Source organism: Poromitra crassiceps (assembly GCF_964638095.1).
Source record: "Poromitra crassiceps genome assembly, chromosome: 26".
Classification (NCBI taxonomy): domain Eukaryota; kingdom Metazoa; phylum Chordata; class Actinopteri; order Beryciformes; family Melamphaidae; genus Poromitra; species Poromitra crassiceps.
The window spans coordinates 12008306-12035862 of NC_139640.1; the positions used below are offsets into that span (position 1 = coordinate 12008306).

The window sequence follows — 27557 nt, forward strand, 5'->3', positions numbered from 1 at the left end:
TTTTATTAATTAAAATATTTTTTAAAATATTCTTGAAGAGTTGCCTTGGACTTCCTTTGTTCTTTCTACTGTACTATTCCTTACTTTAGCATTGATTGATGAACAAAATAGCCCATTGATCCTGCCTTCATCTTCACATTGTGCCAGCAGGATTTATAGCACACAGACACATTTACATATCAGTCCACCTCTCACTGATAGGCAATCTGTGGGTGTGTGTGCACCTTTTATAGTTTATAGAAGGTAGCAAGTGTGGATCCAACAGACTCTGAAACACAACGAGCGGTTGATCAGAGCCATGGGTTTTGAAAGCAGACACATTGATCAAAGAGGAACACCTGGTGCGCGTGGAGTTACAGCAGATCCAAACCCTCAGCTCAGCCCAATATGATGGAACCTAGTTTTATAACGAGGGTTTTCTCCTCTTCAGGCGAGGTCAGTTGATATGAGTGCTGGCTGTTATCTATGGATCGAGTTGGAAGCACAGTTAGATACACATTTTATGTCCTTTTTGTACCTTGTGATTTCATCGGTATATACAGTACACCTGTAGCATCTGACAGTTCAATGCTCAGATCGCTCAAAAGAAAATGTATTTGGGGCCAAATCTGCCTTCCCTCCCAATCTGAAAATAAACCTTGTGGTATTCCCCAACGTGTGACATTTCAAGTTCTTTTTTTTTCAAAAAGTGCACAATTCCTCTATTTTTGGGAGCTTATCCGCTCTACTAAAGGCATCATGTCTACCTCTATATTTTCTTCTTTCTTTCATACAGCCACACTTGGCTAGTTTTCTCTCCGGCTGCTCCAAACAATGCAGAGACAGGCAGACCTGAGTGCAGAGACAGACCTGAGTGCAGAGACAGGCCTGAGTGCAGAGACAGGCCTGAGAGCAGAGACAGACCTGAGCGCAGAGACAGGCCTGAGTGCAGAGACAGGCCTGAGTGCAGAGACAGGCCTGAGAGCAGAGACAGACCTGAGTGCAGAGACAGACCTGAGTGCAGAGACAGACCTGAGCGCAGAGACAGGCCTGAGTGCAGAGACAGGCCTGGGTGCAGAGACAGACCTGAGTGCAGAGACAGACCTGAGTGCAGAGACAGACCTGAGTGCAGAGACAGACCTGAGTGCAGAGACAGACCTGAGTGCAGAGACAGACAGGCCTGAGTGCAGAGACAGACCTGAGTGCAGAGACAGACCTGAGTGCAGAGACAGACCTGAGTGCAGAGACAGACCTGAGTGCAGAGACAGGCCTGAGTGCAGAGACAGGCCTGAGCGCAGAGACAGACAGGCCTGAGTGCAGAGACAGACCTGAGTGCAGAGACAGACCTGAGTGCAGAGACAGACCTGAGTGCAGAGACAGGCCTGAGCGCAGAGACAGACAGGCCTGAGTGCAGAGACAGACCTGAGTGCAGAGACAGACCTGAGTGCAGAGACAGGCCTGAGTGCAGAGACAGGCCTGAGTGCAGAGACAGGCCTGAGTGCAGAGACAGGCCTGAGTGCAGAGACAGACCTGAGTGCAGAGACAGGCCTGAGTGCAGAGACAGACCTGAGCGCAGAGACAGGCCTGAGTGCAGAGACAGGCCTGAGTGCAGAGACAGACCTGAGTGCAGAGACAGGCCTGATTGCAGAGACAGACCTGAGTGCAGAGACAGACCTGAGTGCAGAGACAGACAGGCCTGAGTGCAGAGACAGACCTGAGTGCAGAGACAGACCTGAGTGCAGAGACAGACCTGAGTGCAGAGACAGACCTGAGTGCAGAGACAGACCTGAGTGCAGAGACAGGCCTGAGTGCAGAGACAGGCCTGAGTGCAGAGACAGGCCTGAGCGCAGAGACAGGCCTGAGCGCAGAGACAGGCCTGAGTGCAGAGACAGGCCTGAGCGCAGAGACAGGCCTGAGCGCAGAGACAGGCCTGAGCGCAGAGACAGGCCTGAGTGCAGAGACAGACCTGAGTGCAGAGACAGGGCTGAGTGCAGAGACAGACCTGAGTGCAGAGACAGGCCTGAGTGCAGAGACAGGCCTGAGTGCAGAGAGAGACAGACCTGCTTGGGGAGGTCATGCCGGGCTTTTCGATGCTAAAACGTACCCGCGCTGAGCTAATGGTGCCTTCATCAGGTGTCATCTCCTCTGGGAGGATCTGCTGAGCTAATGGTGCCTTCATCAGGTGTCGTCTCCTCTGGGAGGATCTGCACTCGAAATGCACTGGATGTCCTGCTGACCAAATCCTGCTGACCTTCTCTTTTTAACCCCCTTTTTGAGAGAAAGACAGATGACCCAAGGATGTCATATTTTTTATGCTTCAGGGCAATTTATTTACAGCTGATTTTAGAGCTGACATTTGAAAGGTCCGAAAGATCAGACGATACCGTTTCTCATTCAAAGGAAACGTAAGGTGAATATTGTGGCAAGGATTTTCAATGCTCATTGTGTGACAGTAGCACTGATGTTACAGGTACATCTCCTCCTGAGGGATTCTAATAGAATCAATGAGGCCATTTACACCTGGCGTTAACATGTGTTTTCTGTGATCAGATTGCAATCAGATTGTGTTTCATCACTTGAAATGCCAGGTGTAAACACCCCCAAAACGCATTGAAGAAGCATTGCAATCTGATCGGCCAAACCACCTCCGGAGGTGGTCAGGGATGCATTGTGTACACATTGAACCCAAGTGTAAATGCAATGTGTCCTCTCAATCTGGATACACCAACTTTATGCGGATTGAGAGGAGAACCATTTCTGCAATCTGATTGCAATCTGATTGCAATCAGATTGCAATCAGATTGCAGAAAATGCATGTTAACGCCAGGTGTAAATGACCTCTTTGTGTTGCTCATCACAATCACTTACAGTATGCAACTGTCCACCCTCAGGTAGTCTCTTAAAACAAACCGTCTCATCTACATCCGGCGAATGCAGCTATACACAGTCTGTACGTTACACCCCCAGAACATGCACAAGGAAGTTGGGAAAAAAACCTTCAGACTGGAAGGAAGTTCTACGAATCCGACCAATCACGACACGCGAATGCGGCATATTGGATTCTGATTGGACTAATGAGCGGAAGACCCGCCTTTCTGCTTCCCATTCCGGTTGGTGCATGATTCTCCCCCACGAAGTACAGACGGTATGGCGGAAGCATTTGAAAATTGCGGAAGCCAACTCGTCTGTTCTAAGAGACTAACCCTCAGGTGCATGCTCAGCAGTGCATGCCTCTTGACCTTAAGGCTCGGGGTCAGCATGTAGCATCCTTCGTAGAATCCCTGATTCATTTTAATCACCGGCTGCCTTAAGCATCGATCTGCTTTGCTGAACAACCAGCCAATTAGTGAAGCAAAGAGCGGTCGATGTCTGGTCGATTGTGGATGTCGATTGTGTCTGCTTTATGTGCCCCTGGAAACCATACACTCATCCATTAGCTCTTCTCCAAGCAGCCTCGGGGTCGGCGTGCCTGGCTGTGGCTGCAGCGATCGATCGAGCGTGTGTGTGTGTGTGTGTTGTGTGTGTGTTTGTATGTCTGTGTGTGTGTGTGTGTTGTGTGTTTGTATGTCATGACGATGGGTTGTTAGGGCAGCCATCTTGCGCGCCGTGTGACCCGGTCCTCCCACACGTTGATCCTCCTCCACCAAGCACAACACCCGGGCTGTGGAAGTTTAAACCTGATGGTACCTGACACTCTCATGAGTCACGTCTGGTACCATCAGGCTCAGATAGTTCATTCTTTTCTGTTATAGTTTATGGCTCTAAATGAATGGTGGCTATATCTGAAATAATGTGTGAAATGTCTGTGTGATTTTATTCTGTTGTTGTTGTCATTGAAGGACTCATTAGTGCCGTTCCTAGCTGTCTTTATGTGTTCTTTATATAATCAATAAAGATGGTTGAATAGGAGAGCTGCTGGGCTCGTCTGTCTGTTAGAGGTCTGTCTGTTAGAGGTCTGTCTGTCTGTTAGAGGTCTGTCTGTTAGAGGTCTGTCTGTTAGAGGTCTGTCTGTTAGAGGTCTGTCTGTTACAGGTCTGTCTGTTAGAGGTCTGCAGACACCACCTGATGGGGAAATCATTACCGGGGAACATGTGGGTTTCTATCGGGTTCAGCCTCTGGCTTTTGATCACTCTTCGGGTTCCACATGGGGTCGTGAAGAAATAGTTTAGGCTCGAATCAGGCTCGACATTTGACATCCTAATCAGGCTCGAACTCTTGGCAAAGCGAGTCTCAAAGCGGATGTACATCTAAATATCGAAATAGCTGAAATCTTGTGAAAACTTAAAAAACAGCATCTGGAAGTTTAGAATTATGTCACGATTCCTACCGCCATTTAACATTCTCTATGCCTAACAGCATACCATCTGCCCTTGTTTTGTTTTTTTTTACTTTTCATCCCATTTATTTGATGCTGGTGATAAAGTTCTGCTTCTCTGGCAGATTGTATCATGCGGTTTGTTCTTTTCTGCTATTACAATATGGCATAACATCCTTCAAAAGGAACGAAAGTCGACAAGGAGTTCTCACATTTACCAAACGCCGCGTGTGTGGGGAAACGTACTTTTGTTCTCGTTCTTTGAAGGCCCCTGGAGAACCCAGCCAGACTTTGTTTCAAATGAAACCTGAGACATTTGAAATACTGAAGAGTTTTGTTCTATGAGCACGAACACTCGGGACACTTTGACTATTTGTTCTTTAAACTGGTGAAAAAAATTACCGTTGTGAATGTATTTCTCACCATCAATATGATTGGTGCGAGACCCCGTAATCATCATAGTGCATTTTGTCCTTGTTTTTTCCACATTCACTGGGATTGCTCCTTCATAAATGAATGTTTTTTGGTTTTTGGCAAAAACACATTTTCAATTGCTGCCTGCTCAGATTTGGTGGCACTCATCAAATAAAGAGAGCTGGAAAGCAAAAAACAAACATGAAATACCTTTCTCATCAGTGACCCGACACAGCAAAAATGACCCCAATGCAAAGTGCTGTGTGTTATTAATAATAATGATCATCATCATCAAAGTAATTTCATTTCACACGATGCACCTGTTCTCCACTCTCAGCTCTCTGCACCCTGAGCCCTGTCCTCTAGGAATAGAGCCGCAACGATTACTCCATTAATCAATTAGTCGATCGACAGAAAATTGATCTAAAATTCTCTCATCCTTGCGTCTTAAATGTGAATTTTTTCTGGTTTCTTTAGTCTTCTGTGATGGTAAACTGATGATCTTTGAGTTGTGACTGTCAGGACAAGAGCACAACACATTTTGAGGGTGTCATCTTGGGCTTTGGGGGAAAAGTGATCAGCATTTTTCACCGTTTTGTGACATTTTATAGACCAAATGACTAATTGTTTAGTTGAGAAAATAATCAAAAGATTAATCAAATAATGAAAATAATTGTTAGTTGCAGCCCGATCTCGGAGGCATCTGGGGCCGGTTGCACCAACTGGTCTTACACTGGTCTTAAGCTAAGTTGGTCGTAACTTTACGACCTAACAGCTACGCCGGTTGCACCAAGACGACTTAAGCCTTATTTTCACTAAGACCAGGCGTAACTCCTACGCCTGGTCAGGAGGAGGCGTAGAGCCTGCCTGTAACAGAGATCTCCGCGGAGACCTTTTTGACCGTCATCGTCGTAACACCGCCAGTTCGCCGTCTTTGAAAGCACGACGTTAGATTATAACTAACTAATTAACCTAACCCGCCTTCCAAAATGTTGCCGTTAGTTTTTTAGAAGTTAATACATAGAATTGGGAACGTTACATTCAATTTCATTCAGACTGACTCTGTCTGCTCAATAGCCGCCATTTTTCCCCCGGAGCGAGGGAGGATGGGAGGAGGGAGGGTGTTTTACTGTAGTGGCTGAGAGAGCGTAGTGGCACAGTGACGCTCCAAGCAGGTCGCGAGGCACATTTTTTGCAACATCATCCAATCAGGGTGCATTCCCTGGCAATTCACATGGACGCGCATTGCTACGACCAGCATAGTTAAGACCAGACATAAGCCGTGTTGGTGCAACAGGCGTAAATCCATGGTCTTAACTAAGACCGACGTAGGAGTTACGACCAGGCATAGTTAAGACCAGTTGGTGCAACCGGCCCCTGATGTTTAGATCTTGAACAATGTGTCCATCTCATATGGAGCCTGTTGTTGTCGTGTGAGAAAAGGCTCTTGTACTGTGAACGTTTGAGGAGTCCATATGGGCTTTTTGGATGAGAAGTGATGTTCTGCTCGAGGCCTTGTCAGAGGTAATCATCAGGATGCATGTTGTCTGTGGGCCACGGGCTTATATAACTGTACTGGGCTCAGATAGCTGATGCTGTGTGCGGTCTCATGTACTATTGATAATAGAAATCACAGCATGCTATACTGAGTGTGTAGGAGAAGAACCTCGTGACAGATTGCATGCTGGGTGGTTCATTCCTGCTGCAGGAAGGAGCACCTCTGCCTCCATAAGAGCCCCACTTATGCATGTATTCATGTTGATGCTATTGTGCTCACAATGAGTTCAATAAACGCAATTATTATTATTGTGAAAGCACTTCATGTAAGCATATTTAACTGATGCAAATGAATTCTTCATACTGTATCTGTGTTACATGGCATACTATCAGCAGAAATATCAGTATGCCCCACTCTTGAATGAACAACATGTATTCATATTCATTCCTATTTGATTCATAGTTACTTCCTTATGATTGCATTGAAGATCCCCCCCCCCAAAAAAACAACAACAACAAAACAATAAACAAACAAGGGCAACTTCGGTCCAGGATGTGCGTCATGTAGCAACCAGGTGCGTCATGTAGCAACTCAAGCCCATTGGAGGAAACTACATCTTTCAGCAGCCCATGTCACTGATGACATCACTGATGGCATCATCACTGTTTCAACAGCCCGAGTTTGGTACTAATGACATCACTGATGACATCATCACTGTTGTCCATTCCTGACTGACTGAATGAATGAATGCTAACTCACCCCAAAACGCCTCCTCTTGACAGTGATAAAAAGACGATAATTGTCTTTTTTGAGTGTTAGGCCATCATCCCTTATGGCTTGTACTAAATGTTAGTTTTTTAAATATGTGTAGATTTTGTACGGTCCTAAGTATGTTGTTGACATAGATCTAATTAATTATCACTTTTATCTCGGGTTTTAATGTGATTTCTTTTCCCTTTTTGATCTGTGCTTCTATGGAGAAAACATTTGCTCATTTCTTAACTCATTCACTGCCAATATCTGACTGGCATTTTTGGCACAGGCCAAGTATTTCCATAATGTTTGGTCATCTTTCAAGACCCACAGTAAATTCTGTACTAGGACTACAGTGATGTCCAATACCTCGAAATGAAGATCTAAGTCTCTACTTTCACCCCCAAAAAGAAAGTTAGCTTTTAGCATGTTCTGTACTCTACTTATAACCCTTTTTATACACCCCATGTTCACCAAAAAAGCCTGTCTGGGAAGAGAAAAGGGAGAAAAAAGCATTTTTGTAAAAGGGCACAATCTCAGGCATAACTCACTCTCAATTCTTTTATTTTGAACTGTATTGACATCAGACATGTAAATATTATTCGTTAGGACACAAATGACAAAATATATATATATATATATATATATATATATACACACATGAAGTGCTTTTTTTTTACATTCAACAATACAGTTTACTCGGTGTGAGTGTGCAGACAGACAGACAGACAGACAGACAGACACACCGACAGACAGACAGACAGACAGACAGACAGACAGACACACACACACACACACACACACACACACGATCCCCCTTTTAGATTTCTAACCCAACATAGGATAAGCAATAACCACGCCCTGTGGCGCTGGGATTGGCCAGGAGCAACACTGGAGGGCGAGCAGCCCAGCGATTTCATGAACCAACTCAAGAGCTCTTGAGAAGGACAGCGGGCTGCTGTGAGTGCCTTCTGCCCGCTGCTGCCTAGCTGTTCCTGTGTTTATTTTGATTTGTTCTGGTACACCGTCCTCGTCCATGTCTCCCTGTCATATCTATGATCGTTCCCGTTTTCCCCTCGGCTATTCAACACGTCCTCACCGCCCTCGCAAACTGATCGATCATTTCCTCATTCCTCCGATGATCAAACACATCTCTTGATTACTTTCTCCCGTTTTCTCCTGGCTGGCACAGAGGAAGGCGACTCCAGCTCGGCGTTTCAATTGCGTTTCTCCTGTCTGCACAAGGAAGCGTTACCCGTTCTCTGCTTTCCCTCTGCTCAATTTCAAAACAACAGCTGCGGTATGTGTTTGATCGCGTGCTGTCGGCTACCCTTTGAAGGCAGGGACCTGTGTCTGTGTGACAGGCTGGGCAAGTGTTTGCTGCAGGCGCTGCACCAATAAAAACAAAAACACGTCAAACACGTCCTTGGCGGGGAAGGCCATTGCTGATAACACGTCAAAGACGTCATTGGCGGTGAATGAGTTAACACTTAGGTGACTTGGCTTGCTAGTGTCAGCAGCTGAACAGTTAGAAAAACAGCTTAGGCCTATCATATTATATTATGATAGATATAGCTATGTGTTGCCATACATCATCACAGCAGTCCCTGCAAACTAACATAAGAACTCAAAAGTGTGTTCTCTGGTCATCACATCATCTAAATAAATGATTTAGATGACAGAAGCGGATTTTGGGAGTCATGTGAAAAATTAAATAACTACCGTACAATTATATTTATATTTATAGAAAATAGTAAAATTTTCACAATAATGCAACTTTAATTTACGTTTACAGTTGTTTTGTAGAAAAAGATTGCCCGCTGCACCATACAAAGTTTGAGAGCAGCTACAGAGTCTCGTTCCTTGTCGTCACCGTCACCAACTTGGCAACTTTGTCACGAGTTTGAGCAACTTTTCAGCCGTCTGTCCTTGATGACTTCATCTCTTCCCTCCAGGTGTAACAACAACGTTAATGTGTTGCTCCTCTGATAATCACTGCTCCTCTGAGAGCGCTGAGGGGCCGGCTGAGGAGGATCAGTGTTGCAAATATACTGATATGCAAATGAGTGTGTCTGGTGACTTCTGCTGACTTTCTGAGCAGCCAATAGCAACTTTCCTCCCAAAGAGAGTTGGCAACATGGCGTCTGAATTTGGCTCTTGAAGGCCGTGGTAAAAATGTATTCACAAAGTAATGTTTACAACCCCTTATAATGTGCTAATTTATAGCCGCGACAGCGGGCTGTATTGCTTTCACCTTGTGAGTGAGTGTGTGTGCGTGGTGTGCGTGCGTGCGTGTGCCTTCGCGTGCGTGCGTGTGTGTGTGCGTGTGCGTGCGTGTGTGTGTGTGCGTGTGTGTGTGTGCCTGCGTGTGTGTGTGTGCGTGCGTGTCTCATCAAGGCAAAATGTGGTCCTGGAGACACCTATTGTAGCTGGAAGTACCACAGAAGTGGTTTTGAGTAGACTCTGCCAGGTGCTTATAGTTATACTGTGTGTCTGGGGGACAGTTCTTGTCAGCGTGATGGCATCAAAACCGTGCAACTTGTACAAGTTGGTGTGTAGTTGGCATCAAGATGAAGGTGGAGTTTGAAAGTGGGCCTGATCTGATCCGAGCAAAGGGGCCCGTATCAAACACCATTCACTTCTGTTTTGCAAATGACACCCAGGTCACTTTATCCATAGCACACAGGGAGGGATAGAGGGCATCGATCTCAGAACGCTTTGCTCCCTTGGATGTATTTTAATCAGTTAAGCTTGCTTTTCATCTGATGACATCATTCAGATGTTTGATTTAGCGCGTGCTGGCTGGAGGGGAAGTGTCAATACCATTGTTGATCAGCAAGGTTTATGTATGATCATTGAGTGCTTGTCCTTAATCCAGTCCTGATCAATAAGACCATTCACATTGCCTTGGGCCTTTCCAGTTGAACTCCATCTGGATTTAGCAGGCAGGTTGTTATCAGCACAGTGACCAGTATGTCTCTTTAGTTAGCAGTAGGGGTGTCACAATATATCGTCCCACGAAATTTCGCGATAGTAAAACGTCACGATATGTATCGTTGAGATGAAATCTCATATCGCAATTTTTTTTTTTTTTTTTTTTTTTTTTAATAGACAAAGAAACGTCTTTGTTTGTTGAAGTTCAATGTGTGGAAAGTAGTTCAGTTGAACAAGTCTCTGAAGAGACACATGAGAAGTTATACAGGAGAGAAACCATTCAATTGAGTTTCTGGCAAAACTGTTTACTTGACAGGAAAAACTGAAGATGCATAAAAAATAGACTAAGAAAAGTCTTGTTGTTTGAGTTTGAAGAAAAACTGAAGATGCATAATGAGAATTTATACTGCTGAGAAACCTTTGAGTTCAAAGTAAATCTAAGTGACGGTGTAACTCATTCAAGATAAGACTTATCTCCAATCTCATGTTTTTTCTAGTTGTTATTGTAATAGCAATTTCCCACAACAGCATGTTTTGTATTTGTGCATTTCAAATAAAATACTACTTTTCCAGTCATATATTGTCATTATTCAAGTTTAAAAAAATATTGTTAAAATCGTATCGTATCGTTATCGTGAACCCAGTATCGTGATACGTATCGTATCGTGAACTGAGTGTATCGATTCGTGACACCCCTAGTTAGCAGGCAGGTTGCTATCAGTCCAGTGACCGGTATGTCTGCCCTCTGTTTCCCCTGCAGATGATGAAGTTTGCCTGGGACAACTACAAGCGCTACGCCTGGGGGAAGAACGAACTGCGGCCTTTGACGAGGAACGGGCATATCGGCAACATGTTTGGTGAGTGACTTTTTTTTTTTTTTGCAAGACCCTTTGACCTCAGTGTCTCAAGCATAACACTGACTAAGGGCTAATGTGCACCGCCTCCGGAACAAACAGATGCGGTACGGCTACGGTACGGTTGCGAACAGACCCACACACATGTCATCTGTCAGACGTATGCGGGATCCGTCAAAAATAGAACGGGTGCATCATTTTTCCATACTGCATGCATCGCCCATCTATTAACATGGGCGAGAGTCGGCACAGTGATCCGGCAAAACTGCCGGATCTCCTATGCAGCTGTAATGCATCTGGTGTACATTCAAGATTCAAGATTCAAGATTTTTATTGTCACTCCGTAGTACAAGTATCACGTGTGAAATTCTTGTGCTGTGGACTCCGTTTACAACATAGTACAAATGTAACAGGGCATATGAGTGCAAAAACAACAAGAGACACAACAAGCAATAAGGCAGTAGAGTGATAAGACAAGTCAGAGACAGTGGCATATTCACTGCACATAGGTGCACATGTCATGTGCATACTTTAGACGTAGTTAAACATTTTAAATTCGACGTTCTGTTGGCACAGGTGCAAATAGCATATACCTAATTAAACATACAATTAAACATTAGACATACATAATGGTAGCATCTACAGTGCGGTACAGTACAGCTACTACACTAGTTGTGTATGTTAAGGAGTCTCGTGGCCTGCGGGAAGAAACTGTCCCTCAAGCCATTTGTGCGTGCTTTTGGGACCCTGTATCTCCTCCCTGAGGGTAACAGGGAGAACATTGCCTGTAATAAACATCACAAGGGAGTTATTTTAAGGATTTCAAGTGGAAGTGTCACATAATGATATCATAATTTCATAAAATTCCTCACAATATTTTAGGTGGATGTTCTACAAACTTCCCCACTGAGCAATTTTATGTTCAATAGCTGTTTAAAAAGACGTCTAAATGGTTATAGACGTCTGGGCTAAAATTTGGCTAGATACAGTACAGGGTATGAATAAAGTAGCATTATCCTGTTGGTGCGCGTTCCAGCTGTTTATTTATTGTTTAATGATGTAATAATGTACAGTACTATATGTACTGCTTACAACTGGGCTGCAGAGATGGGGACTTGAGACTTGGTGACTTGGACTTGAGTCGACTCGAGTCCTTGTTTTGATGACCTGCAACTTGACATGAGAAAAAATAAATTACTAGAGACTTGACTGGGACTTGGAAGTTAAAGACTCAGGACCGCCATGAATAGTAGTTATCGTAGTTGTCCTTTGTTTTGGTTACATTGGTTTCCATGGTGCTTGAGGCGCTGTGTGAGATCAGTGCGCAGGCGCCCGGCGGCCATGTTTGGAAAGTAGTGCCGTCTGTCTATTTTCCTTCAAAGACACCGCTATGTGCATTTTGGATTGATATTTCATCGTGTGGTGAGTCCCCGAAGCACAACATGTATTTTAGCACCGTGAGATGTGTGTTTTAGCGGATTTTTAACAGCGATACCATTGGCCTCCATTCTATGGCGATAATTACTAACTTCACAACTGTATCTCACTGTATACTGCTTGGACAATGCCGGTAAAGGCAGGGGGTATCTTGGCTATGTGGGGGGGATTTGGCAAATGAGCTAAACTTAAAAAAAAAGTGGTGTATCCCTTTAACTTGAGAGACGTGATGACTTGGATGACTTGTTTGTGTTCATCAGTTTAAATATGAAATATAAAATATGAACATGTTCAACGTTGGCAAGTGTCTTGTAAAGTTATCCATTATGTGAATGCAAGCTGGAAATGCCATCGTCATGATTGGTTGATTCACTCCTGCTCCTCCATATGGCATTGTCATGATTGGCTGAGTGGCTGTCAGTCACGCTCCTCTCACTGGATGGTTTTGTTTTTTCAAGGAGAAAGCAGCACTTATATTAGTAGTTAGTTACAATAAGTACAAAGTGATTTGACTTTTGTTTGGTTACATTTATTGAACTATAATACAAATTAAATTCATTGTCATACTTTTTGAACAGGTTAGATAAATTGATGTTGGGCGGGGGAAAAACTGGCTTGACTCGGGACTTGACTTGCCTTAATAAGGACTCAACTTGCTCACTGTCTTCATTACTCCAAGCATAGGTTACACAAGATATATCCTTCGGTCTCACCACTATGTGATAGGTGTCGGGTGTCGGAGGGCACACTGTCCCATGCTTTTTGGTTTTGCCCTTCACTATCAGGATTCTGGGCCAAAATATTTGACTGGTACTCTAAGGCCTACAAAATAACCCTCCAACTGGAGGCGGAACTCGCCATCTTTGGCTGCTCGGAGTCCTCTTTGCTCCTCCCAACGGCCGTGCAGCAATCTCTGACACAGGGAATGACAGTTGCCAAGAAACTAATTTTGAAGGAATGGAAGTCCTCCTCTCCACCTTCTTTTCAGCTGTGGCTGACAGACATGATCTCAGTTATACGTATGGAGAGACTCAGATTCCAGAGGTCAAATTCTCTAAGGAAATTTTCCGTTATTTGGGACCCGTTCCTGACCTATTTTGATCAGGCTAAAAGCGGTATTTGAGTTTCTTTGGGATCCTTTGCACAGTATATATATATATATATATATATATTTTTTTTTTTATCGATTTGTAAGCACATTTTGACATTTTGTAGCATTGTAATGTTGAATGTATGTATATATGTTTTTTCTTTTCTTTTTTCCTGTTCTTGTTTTGTTTTCTTTATGTTCTGAAAAAGTAAAATAAAATATATAAAAAAAAAAAAATAAGGACTCAACTTGACTTGACAAAACCTGTGACTTGACTTGACAAAACCTGTGACTTGACTTGACCAAAACAAAATGACTTGGGACTTGCTTGTGACTCGGACCAAATGACTTGGGACTTACTCGAGACTTTGACCAAACACCAAAGTGACTTGGTCCCATGTCTGCTGGACTATATGAGAGCTGCTACTCAGTGGGTTGCGACTCGTGCAATTAACACAATACTGTACTGTTCGTTATCTTTGCCGGCCTGTCAGATGAAAGGTAACACGAGTCACACCTGTGTGTGTCTGTTCAACATGCGCGTGTCACCCTACCTGCCTTCCCCGTCCATCACAGGAGGAACCTTCTCCACCCGCCAGTGCAGCCACACTCTCTCCCAGCCTCTAATTGGAGACAGAGCCGGTGGGGTCATAAGATCTTCCATATCACTCTGTTCCCACGCTTCAGGAGCTACAGGGAAATCCCACAATAAAGCTGTTAATAAAAGACGGATCAGTTCTTAATGAGGACTGTCTGGCACACCTGACTTCTTCCCCCACATCAAATCTTCGGAGATTCAGGATTATTAAGTCGATGTTGCAAAACCTCTTCAAGATATTCGATCTCCCTGGCTGCCTGCATGCTCCATAGTGCTCAGTGATCTCCCTGGCTGCCTGCATGCTCCATAGTGCTCAGTGCTGCCTGCATGCTCCATAGTGCTCAGTGCTGCCTGCATGCTCCATAGTGCTCAGTGATCTCCCTGGCTGCCTGCATGCTCCATAGTGCTCAGTGATCTCCCTGGCTGCCTGCATGCTCCATAGTGCTCAGTGATCTCCCTGGCTGCCTGCATGCTCCATAGTGCTCAGTGATCTCACTGGCTGCCTGCATGCTCCATAGTGCTCAGTGATCTCACTGGCTGCCTGCATGCTCCATAGTGCTCAGTGATCTCACTGGCTGCCTGCATGCTCCATAGTGCTCAGTGATCTCACTGGCTGCCTGCATGCTCCATAGTGCTCAGTGATCTCACTGGCTGCCTGCATGCTCCATAGTGCTCAGTGATCTCCCTGGCTGCCTGCATGCTCCATAGTGCTCAGTGATCTCACTGGCTGCCTGCATGCTCCATAGTGCTCAGTGATCTCACTGGCTGCCTGCATGCTCCATAGTGCTCAGTGCTGCCTGCATGCTCCATAGTGCTCAGTGCTGCCTGCATGCTCCATAGTGCTCAGTGATCTCACTGGCTGCCTGCATGCTCCATAGTGCTCAGTGATCTCCCTGGCTGCCTGCATGCTCCATAGTGCTCAGTGATCTCACTGGCTGCCTGCATGCTCCATAGTGCTCAGTGCTGCCTGCATGCTCCATAGTGCTCAGTGCTGCCTGCATGCTCCATAGTGCTCAGTGATCTCACTGGCTGCCTGCATGCTCCATAGTGCTCAGTGCTGCCTGCATGCTCCATAGTGCTCAGTGATCTCCCTGGCTGCCTGCATGCTCCATAGTGCTCAGTGATCTCACTGGCTGCCTGCATGCTCCATAGTGCTCAGTGCTGCCTGCATGCTCCATAGTGCTCAGTGATCTCACTGGCTGCCTGCATGCTCCATAGTGCTCAGTGATCTCACTGGCTGCCTGCATGCTCCATAGTGCTCAGTGATCTCACTGGCTGCCTGCATGCTCCATAGTGCTCAGTGATCTCACTGGCTGCCTGCATGCTCCATAGTGCTCAGTGCTGCCTGCATGCTCCATAGTGCTCAGTGATCTCACTGGCTGCCTGCATGCTCCATAGTGCTCAGTGATCTCACTGGCTGCCTGCATGCTCCATAGTGCTCAGTGATCTCACTGGCTGCCTGCATGCTCCATAGTGCTCAGTGATCTCACTGGCTGCCTGCATGCTCCATAGTGCTCAGTGTGAGTTGGGGAGGAGATGCTTTGAAGAAGGATCTCTCCATGAATCTGTGTTACAGGTCAAGTTCCCCAAGCAATCAGATGAGTCAGGATTGTTCTAATTATAAAGCATGATTATGTGACAGTGCATCATCACATCTAGAAATGAACAGTTCTATGCCAAAAGTCCAAGTAAAGCTGTGTTCACACCGAGATATTTATTTTTCTCTCTGTCGCTCGATTCAAGGATATTTCATCTCGGGCGACGAGCGAATTTTCTCCCTATCGCTCTGTCGCTCGGACGCCCAGCGATTTTTCTCCCGGGCGAATATACGCTCAATCGCTCGTTTGCATTGACTTTGTATGTAAACTCGATGCCAGCGAAAAACTTTAATAGGTCGGTGTGAACGCAGCTTAATACATTTTTAAAAGAATATCATTCCCTTAAGTCCATCATTTAATATCTCTAAAATATAGAGAATCCAGTGTTTGAAAGAGTTTTCTCAACAATGACCTATTAGACAGGCCAAGAAAGGAGTCATGACATTTAAAAGTGATCCCCCCAAACACTGTTAATATCACCCTTCATCCATGACTTTTCCCACATGCTTTTTGCCTTTTTGATTTTTTTTAAATCGTAAAATAAATACAGAAAATAAAATGCCCTCATTAGTCCAAAAGGTGAAAATGTCTCTGTCTCCTCCCCTAGTGCTCTATTAACAATAGACAGCTGGAGAGAGCACAGACAAAACTCTCCAAGCTCATCTCACACAATGATTCACATGCTGCCTTTCACAACAATACTGTGCTGCTGAGGATGATGAAGCTTCAGGGGGAATGCTGAGGATGATGAAGCTTCAGGGGGAATGCTGAGGTTGATGAAGCTTCAGGGGGAATGCTGAGGATGATGAAGCTTCAGGGGGATGCTGAGGTTACTGTGCTGAGGATGATGAAGCTTCAGGGGAATGCTGAGGTTACTGTGCTGAGGTTGATGAAGCTTCAGGGGGAATGCTGAGGTTACTGTGCTGAGGTTGATGAAGCTTCAGGGGGAATGCTGAGGTTACTGTGCTGAGGTTGATGAAGCTTCAGGGGGAATGCTGAGGTTACTGTGCTGAGGATGATGAAGCTTCAGGGGGAGTGCTGAGGATGATGAAGCTTCAGGGGAACGCTGAGGTTACTGTGCTGAGGATGATGAAGCTTCAGGGGGATGCTGAGGTTACTGTGCTGAGGATGATGAAGCTTCAGGGGGAATGCTGAGGATGATGAAGCTTCAGGGGGAATGCTGAGGTTACTGTGCTGAGGATGATGAAGCTTCAGGGGGAATGCTGAGGTTACTGTGCTGAGGATGATGAAGCTTCAGGGGGAATGCTGAGGATGATGAAGCTTCAGGGGGAATGCTGAGGTTACTGTGCTGAGGATGATGAAGCTTCAGGGGGAATGCTGAGGATGATGAAGCTTCGGGGGGAATGCTGAGGTTACTGTGCTGAGGATGATGAAGCTTCAGGGGGAATGCTGAGGTTACTGTGCTGAGGATGATGAAGCTTCAGGGGGAATGCTGAGGATGATGAAGCTTCAGGGGGAATGCTGAGGTTACTGTGCTGAGGATGATGAAGCTTCAGGGGGAATGCTGAGGTTACTGTGCTGAGGATGATGAAGCTTCAGGGGGAATGCTGAGGTTACTGTGCTGAGGATGATGAAGCTTCAGGGGGAATGCTGAGGATGATGAAGCTTCAGGGGGAATGCTGAGGTTACTGTGCTGAGGATGATGAAGCTTCAGGGGGAATGCTGAGGTTACTGTGCTGAGGATGATGAAGCTTCAGGGGGAATCAGCTGAGGTTGGATGATGAAGCTTCAGGGGGAATCAGCTGAGGTTGGATGATGAAGCTTCAGGGGGAATCAGCTGAGGTTGGATGATGAAGCTTCAGGGGGAATCAGCTGAGGTTGGATGGCAACATCTTTCTCATCCAGATGGACAGAAGGGCCAACTCATTACACGGTGAGGAGAATTAGCCGGTAGAAATGACAGTTTTCCCACAGACACGGAGCAGCCTTTCCTGCAGGGAGAAAGCCACAAACTGCTTGATTTGCAACTGACTCCACAAACTCTGTAGCTTTTCCTGAGTTTGAGTTGGAGGAACAAGGCGAGAGAGGAGCCAAGTCTGGCGTAAAAGTGTATTTTAAACATCCATGAAGGAAGCTGTGGGCTATCCACCTTATTTCTAGCGGCCATGATGCCTATGGGTTTTTCTTCCGGTGTGATCCTCCCAGCCTTGTTGCTGACAGCTTGACACCCGTCTGGGCGAACGGAGCAAATCACTAATCAGGTCCAGCTTGGCAAAAATCTCGTTGATAAATATCCCTTTAAGAGCGCAGTGCATTCATGGGTAATCGCCTGCTGTGGCTAATGTTAGCCGCTAGTTAGTTATGTTACATGGCAGTAAAACACCACTGAATGACCAAATTGATATAACTTTTAACCATTTCGGGCAAAACCATTTCCATCAGCGTTGGTTAGTTGTTTATAACGTGGCTGACTATATTTCTAACGTTCTATCTATCTATCTCTGCACACTGAAAATACTGGGAGGCGGGCCATAGCGTCTCTGTCGATGATTTGATTAGACAGTTCTGGGCTCTGGCATTGGCCAATCCTGGCATGTTCCACCCCCAAATCGATTGTGTTCTGGCGCAAAGCGAGTGGCTTCTAGGACAAACAGGCTCTCTGAGCCGCGCGCCACTAACGTTATTTTAGAGCAGCGCAGTAAATACAATATTCCTGGAATGCGAGTTTAACTTAACAGTTACATGTCCTCTGCATTCCACATCAAATAAAGACATTACTGTTTTATTTGGTATGTTACATACTTATTGACCAAGTTATGTTCAGTTCAGCCAGGGTACAAGAGACTGAGTGTAGGCGGCCATCTTTTCAAATCAAGTAGAATACCGTTTTAGGAAATGGCAAGCTGCAACAATAAGTCACGTTAAACCGGAAATTGTACCCACAATTATTTGTACAGCAGTGCATTCAAAAATAAGGTGGATAGCTTTTCCTGAGTTTGAGTTGGAGGAACAAGGAGAGAGAGGAGCCAAGTCTGGCCTAAAAGTGTATTTTAAACATCCCATGAAGGAAGGTGTGGGCTCTAGGACCCAGGAGAGGCTACAGGAGAAAACGCAACCACGATTTACCACATCAAGGACACAAGATGCTATTGCGTGCAGACGAGTAGGAGCTCATACCCTCGTTTTGATTAATTATGATTAAGTGTGTTAACTTTGATTACGTGTGCAATATGCAGTAACACTTATTATTGCCTCATTTTGGTTAATCTACTTCATTTTTATTAAACAGGGATGAGCAGGACATCTCTATGTTCATGTATGTTTAACCCTCCACCGCAAAGACCTCTGCAACCCCAAGAGAGGGGGGGGGGGAGGGGGTCATAATTTGTTAGAAGTAGCACGTGCCTACAATGTTTTATATTTTAGTTTATATTTTTTTACAGTGTATGCTCAATTTAGCACGTTTCAACATTTTCGGGTGAATTGAGTCAATTGCATTTATTTATTTAGTTAGCGTGGTATTTTGTTGAATCAAGATTGATTTGTTTTGACCTAGAATCATGATATTGATCATGATAAACATCTGTTAGTCAGGTTTTACTTCAGGTGAAAACTAAGGAGATGTAAACTGGGGTACGTGTAGCCCTAGGGGTACAAGGAGGTACTACAGGGGGTACTTGAGAGAAAGGGGGAAATAGAACAATGTAAGAATAAATCATGAAAATAAATTAAACGTTAAAATAAATTAGGTTAGGAGGCACTAATTGCAACTCTCCATTTCTTATTTTTAATGTTATATTCTTCAAAAGGTGGGTTATCATTCATTCAATGCAGCATTATGCTATAGTTTCTTCCAACATAAATCATGTCCGGGACGACACGGTGGCTCAGTGGTTAGCCGTCCTGCGTTCGAACCCCGGTCCGTCCCAGGTCCTTTCTGTGTGGAGTTTGCATGTTCTACCCATGTTTGTGTGGGTTTTCTCCGGGTGCTCCGGTTTCCTCCCACCATCAAAGACATGTATGTTAGGGTTAATACTCCTGTCAGTGCCCCTGACCAAGGTACTGGCAAAAAGAACTGGAGTTGGTCCCCGGGCGCTGCACTGTGGCTGCCCACTGCTCCTAGTTCTAGGAAGGTTCCTAGTAGAGGATGGGTCAAATGCAGAGGATGAATTTCCCCATGGGGATAAATAAAGGATAACTTAACTTAACTTAGGTCCATACTAACGATTTAAAGATAACTTTAAGTACACAAATTCAATACTACGGTATAGTGCGTTGAATCAATGAAGAAATGTTTGCCTATAATATGCCTTGCACCTGGGCCCTTGAGCACTGAGCCAATATGTTGACTGGTCAAACTGCTGTTGTAGGAGTTGATTTAACGATGTTCATGGTGAAAGATGGATATGTGGAAGCAGACATGGTGAAAAATCCAGATTCACATGGATATGTGGAAGCAGACATGGTGAGCACATGAATGGCTGCCTTCTGAAGGTGGGAGACATTTGCTATAGTAACACGATCGGTGACCCACCTCGCTTTGACAAAACGTGGCAGAAACGAAGCGGAGCGGAGCGGCCATGTTGTTTGTTGCCAGGCAACCAAAGTAGCAATGTGTTGTTTTTGTGAGAAGAGAATCTGTGCCCCTTCCATAGTCATTTTTAGTCGACATGCGCGCCGCACACACACACACACACACACACACACACACACACACACACACACACACACACACACACACACACACACACACACACACACACACACAAGTAAAAAGCAAGGATGATCAAAGAGCCTGGTCCAGGTAATTTTTTTTATTAATTTACATTTTGGGCTCATGATTAGTACAAAAATACCCCGAAAAACAAACAAACAAAAAATACAGGCCCCCTGCAGGGCAGACATAATATGGCACTCTAAATGGGCGTGATGTCACGCCTGTGACATCACTTGTTGCTGGACGTTCTGCTGGGGCTGACTGTCAGTGATGTCACACATCAAAGGTGTACAGTTGCATTTCAGGAACGCTGCCCCCTGCAGTTGACAAAAAACAGTCTAGATGCAGCTATGTGTGATTAAAAACAGAACAGGGCTCAACAGCCTGATCTGGCTAGTGTTGTTATGAATCATTTTGTAAGAGGACAGTAGGTGTCACTTTTTATCCAATCAGTTGAGACCTCATTGTGGAACAAAACTTTTCAAAATAATACTGCTACTTAGATTCAGATTCAGATTCAGAATTCTGGACTGCACAACAAAGTCGGCAGAATTTGCTTTCGGTACAGCATATTACAGCACATTAGCTCCTGTGTCAGCAGAAAGAACATGGACAATACAGATATCAAACAATACACACTTTACACAGACAGTACAGGTATCATATAAAGACAAATACAGGACATTCAACATGAACAGAAATTACGGATGGGATATTGCTTCAGGAGTGAGTGGAGTTCAGTGACCTGATGGCAGTGGGGAAAAAGCTGTTTTTGAACCAGGTTATTTTGGTGGAAATGGATCTATAGCGGCGGCCAGCAGAGGGCAGCAGTTGGAACAGGTGGTTAGCTGGGTGAGATGAGTCAGAAATGATCTTTTGTGCTCTTGTGATTGTGCGTTTATGGTAGAGTGAGTCTAGTGATGGGAGTGGGGTGCCTATGATTTTTGAAGCTTTTTTGATTATACGTTGTAGTTTGTTGCGTGAGTGACTGTCCAGACTGCCGTACCAGACTGTTATGGAAGAGGTGAGGATGCTTTTGAGGATGGCTGTGTAGAACTGGAGGAGCAGATTGCGTTTGACTTTGAAATTTTTTGAGCTGCCAGAGGTGGAATAGTCTTTGATTGGCCTTTTTGATTATGTGACTGGTGTTATTGTCCCATTTGAGTTGAGTTGCTGATGTGGGTGCCCAGGAATTTGTATCTGTCTGTGGTAGTTATGGGTTGTCCAGAGATGTAGACGCCAAAGGTTTCTCCTCAACTTCTGCCAGTTAACTGCCACCTTTATCTGTGCCAAGCTGAGTCGCCTGCCTTAATGCAGCAGATCCAACCGATACGCAAAACAATGAAAGCTGGGGCAAAATAAGCCATTTGTCCGTAGCAGCGCTGCTGAAAAATAGTGTGTTCTTCAAGTGTGGGGGGAGGACTTTGTTCAACCCAATATGGTTAATCCTGTGAGCAAGTATATTTACACTCTGTGTGAAGCTGCCATCGTTTCCCTGCTCTCAATCACCCTTGTTGGCTACGCAGCACATTATCTAGAGAGAGAGAGAGAGAGAGAGAGAGAGAGAGAGAGAGAGAGAGAGAGAGAGACATTGCATTGTATGTATTGTATTACTGTATTATTGTATTATTCATGAGTAGTGATGTTGAATGTTGAATGTGATTGTTTCTTGATGCTTTGGCAATATTGTTGTTATGACATTCATGCCAATACAGCAATTTGAATTTGAATTTTGAATTTTGAATTTGAAAGAGAGGGAGGGAGACATGGGCAGAGAGAGAAGACAGAGAGAGAGAGATGGGCAGAGAGAGAGAGGGAGGGAGACATGGGCAGAGAGAGAGAGATGGAGAGAGGGAGGGAGACATGGGGGGGGGAGAGAGAGAGAGAGAGAGATGGGCAGAGAGAGAGAGAGAGATGGAGAGAGAGAGAGAGAGTAAATGTCACAGTGTGAAGTGTGCTGGGGGAAGCCAGGTGTGAAATTGGATGCTGTGTTGTGTAATTTAATCCCACGAGTAAACAGAGTTGCGGCGAGATTGGATCCACATGTAACGCTCGTGTCATCAGAAGCACGTCAATATGCCCAGTGTCACATGACAGCCTGTCTGCTCCAAACCCCCCCCCCCCTCTCTGATCTCTGCCCAGTGTCACATGACAGCCTGTCTGCTCCAAACCCCGCCCCCCCCCTCTGATCTCTGCCCAGTGTCACATGACAGCCTGTCTGCTCCAGACCCCCCCCCCCTGATCTCTGCCCAGTGTCACATGACAGCCTGTCTGCTCCAAACCCCGCCCCCCCCTCTGATCTCTGCCCAGTGTCACATGACAGCCTGTCTGCTCCAACCCCCCCCCCCCCCCTCTGATCTCTGCCCAGTGTCACATGACAGCCTGTCTGCTCCAACCCCCCCCCCCCCCCTCTGATCTCTGCCCAGTGTCACATGACAGCCTGTCTGCTCCAACCCCCCCCCCCCCCCTCTGATCTCTGCCCAGTGTCACATGACAGCCTGTCTGCTCCAAACCCCCCCCCCCCCTCTGATCTCTGCCCAGTGTCACATGACAGCCTGTCTGCTCCAACCCCCCCCCCCCCCCCCCCCCCCCCCCCCCCTCTGGTCTCTGCCCAGTGTCACATGACAGCCTGTCTGCTCCAGACCCCCCCCCCCCCCCCCTCTGATCTCTGCCCAGTGTCACATGACAGCCTGTCTGCTCCAAACCCCCCCCCCCCCCCCCCCCCCCCTCTCTGGTCTCTGCCCAGTGTCACATGACAGCCTGTCTGCTCCAAACCCCCCCCCCCCCCCTCTGATCTCTGCCCAGTGTCACATGACAGCCTGTCTGCTCCAACCCCCCCCCCTCTGATCTCTGCCCAGTGTCACATGACAGCCTGTCTGCTCCAAACCCCGCCCCCCCCCTCTGATCTCTGCCCAGTGTCACATGACAGCCTGTCTGCTCCAGACCCCCCCCCCCCTGATCTCTGCCCAGTGTCACATGACAGCCTGTCTGCTCCAGACCCCCCCCCCCCTGATCTCTGCCCAGTGTCACATGACAGCCTGTCTGCTCCAGGCACCCCCCCCCCCCCTGATCTCTGCCCAGTGTCACATGACAGCCTGTCTGCTCCAGACCCCCCCCCCCCCCCTCTGATCTCTGCCCAGTGTCACATGACAGCCTGTTTGCTCCAGACTCCGCCCCCCTCTGATCTCTGCCAGTCAGATGACTCTGACATACTTTTTCCCTAATTTCCCTTTTGTCATGCAAAATGTGTCTTTAGAAATGATTGAACATTTCTTTTGCTCCGGGCAAATAGAGATGTAATCTTTTTAAGATTTTCCTCCCCCCTTCCTTGTGTGGGAGTCCCCACACAGCGAGGGAGCAGCAATTGAAATGTGTCTAGAGAGAGAGAGAAAGCATTATTTTAACACGTATTTCAAAATAGATGATGTATAAATCTCACAACACAGCACAGTGTTGTTTTACAGATTAAACCCCCGCCACTGATTAGTTAGGGTAAATATCCTGGTGCACGACGTGCACACGGTGTGAACACACGTTGTACCTTTTACTGATCCCCTTTGATCTCATCAGATCATTCATGAGAGATGAATGAGGTCGAGGGGATGAGATCAAGGTCAAATCCTATTTCAGGATGACTGCTGACGGCCTTTTAATGGAGCATATCTTTTGTACCGTCTGTGCTTCATACACCTGATTAGGAATGTAAAGCTGCATTGTTACAGAAATCCATTCACACAATGATGCCACAGAGCGACGGCTATCATCACCCACAGAGCAACACGTCTCATATACGGCTGTCAAACTCCATTTCATCCCGGGACACATCAGCATTATGGTTGCCTTCAAAGGGCCGCTTGTAAATGTAGTTCAATCAGAAGAGACTCATTCTTTAGTGAACACTAATTTATTGACATGCGCACAATGATATGAAATGTACAAAGTCTTTGGCAATTAGACTCCATCATGATTATGAAAGTGATAGCGAGGCCTAGAGTAGAATATAGAGTCTAGACACTGGTGGTGATGGTGATGATGATGAAGAGGACTCTGAGCAGTGGCCTCTGGAAATCTCTGACCTGGGTGACGAAGTGATGGACTGCAGGTGAATGGGGTTGCCAGCTAAGGTGTGATTGGCTCAATAGGAAAATGTGGCTAGATCTGATTGGTTTAGCAAAAGCGCTCATGCTCCTCCTAACCAGTTGATATAATGTCGGGGCAGCTGGAAAAGAGAGGGAGAGGAATGATGACTGAGTGAATGTAGACAAAGTCTTCCTGTCTGAACACACCATACGCCAAAGCTACGCTGAAGCAACGCAGCACAGAGGCAGTTTAATTTCAGCGTCCTTGTTAACAGGCGAGACCGATCACACCCGCCGCACGCCACGCTGAAGCCATGCTGCACGTGTGCTGCAGCGCTAGTTTCAGCTTCTGGTCTATATTTCATAAAGAAAAAAACATCGCATGGATGCATAACTGGGACGTATCCTCAGTGATGTACCCTGGGGTCATAGGATGTTTCGGGTCTCGCAACATCATACACCCTCGCCCAGGTGACCCAGCCGGGGCTGGCCAAGCCCCAACTTACGTCCCAGTAGCTACCCACGGTCAGCCCTATAGGGAGGGTCGAAGGTGGTCACGTGGTCAGGGCCACTCGATCCACTGCTCCGGAACTACTCTGCTGGGACCGGGGGAGGGGGAGGGCTCTGGTACGTGGAGGGACCGGGCTCTGTGGGTTGCCACCCGGCCGGGCTCCTCCCTCGTCTCACCAGGTCTACGACCTGTGCGCTGCACCAGACTCCCCCGCTCCAAACATCTCATTCCGAGGTGATGGTGTCTTAGTGGACACCATGCAGTACCAGTACTTGGTGGCACTGCAGTCTCCACTTGCGGCTTGAATGGCCCTCCTAAAAGGCCTCTCGTGGGTTGTTGGGCTTCTTCCTCACGGAAGACGCAGGCTGGGGAGCTAACCCATACTGCTACCCGGGTGCCGTCCCTGTTGCGGCTGTCAACTGACTCTCCAGTAGTCACTAGTCTTTCCTGGTTGTCACGTAGTCTATTCCTATGAGTCACTGGCTAAGCCAGGCTAACTAATAAAGAAAAAAACATTGCATGGATGCATAACTGGGACGTATCCTCAGTGATGTTTTCAAGCTTACAGCGTGCTGCACTTGAGCAGCCAGGCATGAAGTCAATGCAAGTTGTGAGCGGGGGCAGGGCAGCGCCGGTCAAAACAGAGTGAGCCACTACTACTGGGCCGCCAACGTTAGGGCTCTGATGTAGTGGCGGCAGGGGACTCTGGGTAACTTAACTCCTGGGGCCTCCCTGTGGCTAAAAATGGAGGCGGGCTCCATTGTCAACTCCTCCTTGCCAGCCTCGATGAATCAATTCTGCAGAAAATAATGGCCTATCCACATTAACTGTGGAGCTACTGAACGTCCAACCGAGACATATGAGATACCTGTGGAAAGCTGAGAAGCTCTGCTTTACCTGACTTATGATAAAGCATGTGGGTTAGGATTAGCATTTCAAAAGGTATTCAACATTATACCAGGGACCAGCCGAGCAGCATTTTGGTAAACAAAGCGTGAGGCTTGTGTGTCTGACTCTAGCCGTCTAACTCTGTTTACATTTTAAAAACTAAAGTAAAAGCGACAGTTCACACAACTTTAACACGACATGTATATATTATACATCAAACTCTGGAGCTACTTCTGCTCTCACTCAGAATGTCAAAATATAAGCGATGTGATGTATAGTTTTTGGGATATTACCGTTTGTTTGGCACAACTCATACTATTAACTGCCGCGGGGTTCCACATTTCTGGGTGTCAAGTGACGTCACGCTGATTCGTCCTATATAGCCATAGCCTTTCTTTCCTTTTCTTTTGAATGCGGACAGCTGTCTCAGTCTTTGACACAGCATAGTATTGTTTGCTTTGCCAGCTCTCACTGGCCACATGAAGTTTGAAACATGTGATTGATGTGAACCCGGTCGAAAGCATAATTGAACACCTAATTGACAGTTTCACCGCTTAATTACTGACTTCACCATCACTATGTTGGATAAGTTAATCTTCTATATAGTGTATGGAAGTGTGTGGTTTGCAAGATTGGCAGTATGCTAACAGTCCATTAGGAATCAGGAGAGTTACTGTATTCATAGGAACCTCAATCACAAACCTGATTAGTATTAATTTCATGGGTACTGCTTTCCACATAATAAATGACATTAAAATATTCACATATCATAGCTTCATCAGTATGTTTTGCTCTAATGGCTCAGACATAAATCAACAGGTTCACTACGTTGCAACCTGGGTGGATGTTTTCAGTTGGTCTTTGCATGTTCTTTATTAATTATTTACAATTTTTTAATATACTATGTTCAAGCATTGCCTTCAGTATTTGGTGCTGTGGAAACTCGTCACAGTGGGGCTATTTACACCTGGCATTAACATGCATTTTCTGCCATCAGATTGCAATCAGATTGTGTTTTATTAGCCTGATTTAATTTCCACCTGGCGTTAACATGCGTTTTGGGTGATCAGATTGCAATCTGATGGCAATTTGATCACCCAAAATGGGTGGCCTCTCAATCCGCATACAGTTGCTGTATCCAGATTGAGAGGACACATTGCATTTACACTTGGGTTCAACGTGTACACAATGCATCCCTGACCACCTCCGGAGGTGGTTTGGCCGATCAGATTGCAATCCATCTTCAATGTGTCTTGGGGGTGTTTACACCTGTCCTTTCAAGTGGTCAAGCACAATCTGATTGCAATCTGATGACAGAAAATCTATGTTAACCCATTGATACCTGATGCAGCATTTGCGTGTGTATCCCTTTAAGACCGCGAACCGCGTCATACGCGGTTCGCGGTCTTAAAGGGATATACACGCAAATGCTGCATCAGGTATCAATGGGTTAATGCCAGGTGTAAATGGCCTCAGTGAGTAATGTTTATTTGTTTATTTAAAAGGATCCCCATTAGGTGCCGCCAAGACGACCACTAGCCTTCCTGGGGTCCAGACACGTTACACATTACATACAAAACAGAGTAAAAAGCAGGAGTAAAATACAAAAGTAAAAAAACAAGAAATAGTCAAGTGCAATGAGCACAACAAACGGTTGAAAGATAAGAATGTATTGAATGCTTCTGTTAATTATTTCATGTTTTTGTTGTTGTTTTTTTATATCTACCTGTTTTAGACCAAGGACCACAATGGAAATAAGTCTTGACTTTATTGTGCTTTATCCTTGATGTTATTCTTTGAGATCCGTGTCTGTACCTTGTTTAGTACACTGTATTTCAATTTGTAACCGTCAAATAAAATAAAATCAAATCAAAGATAGAAAACGAAACAAAAAAAAGCTTGGCCAACTACAGTAGTGGTGTAGCTGGCCT

General features: G+C 45.8%; 1 protein-coding gene across 2 annotated transcripts in view; it reads left to right on the forward strand.

The window, feature by feature from the left end:
- Nucleotides 1-27557, forward strand: part of LOC310798663 (mannosyl-oligosaccharide 1,2-alpha-mannosidase IA) — a 420317-nt gene that overhangs the window by 201551 nt on the left and 191209 nt on the right. For both annotated transcript variants that reach the window (XM_083661215.1, XM_083661214.1), the window contains exon 2: nucleotides 10654-10750. In XM_083661215.1, the coding sequence (XP_083517341.1) occupies nucleotides 10654-10750 (97 nt within the window). The remainder of the gene's footprint in view (nucleotides 1-10653; nucleotides 10751-27557) is intronic.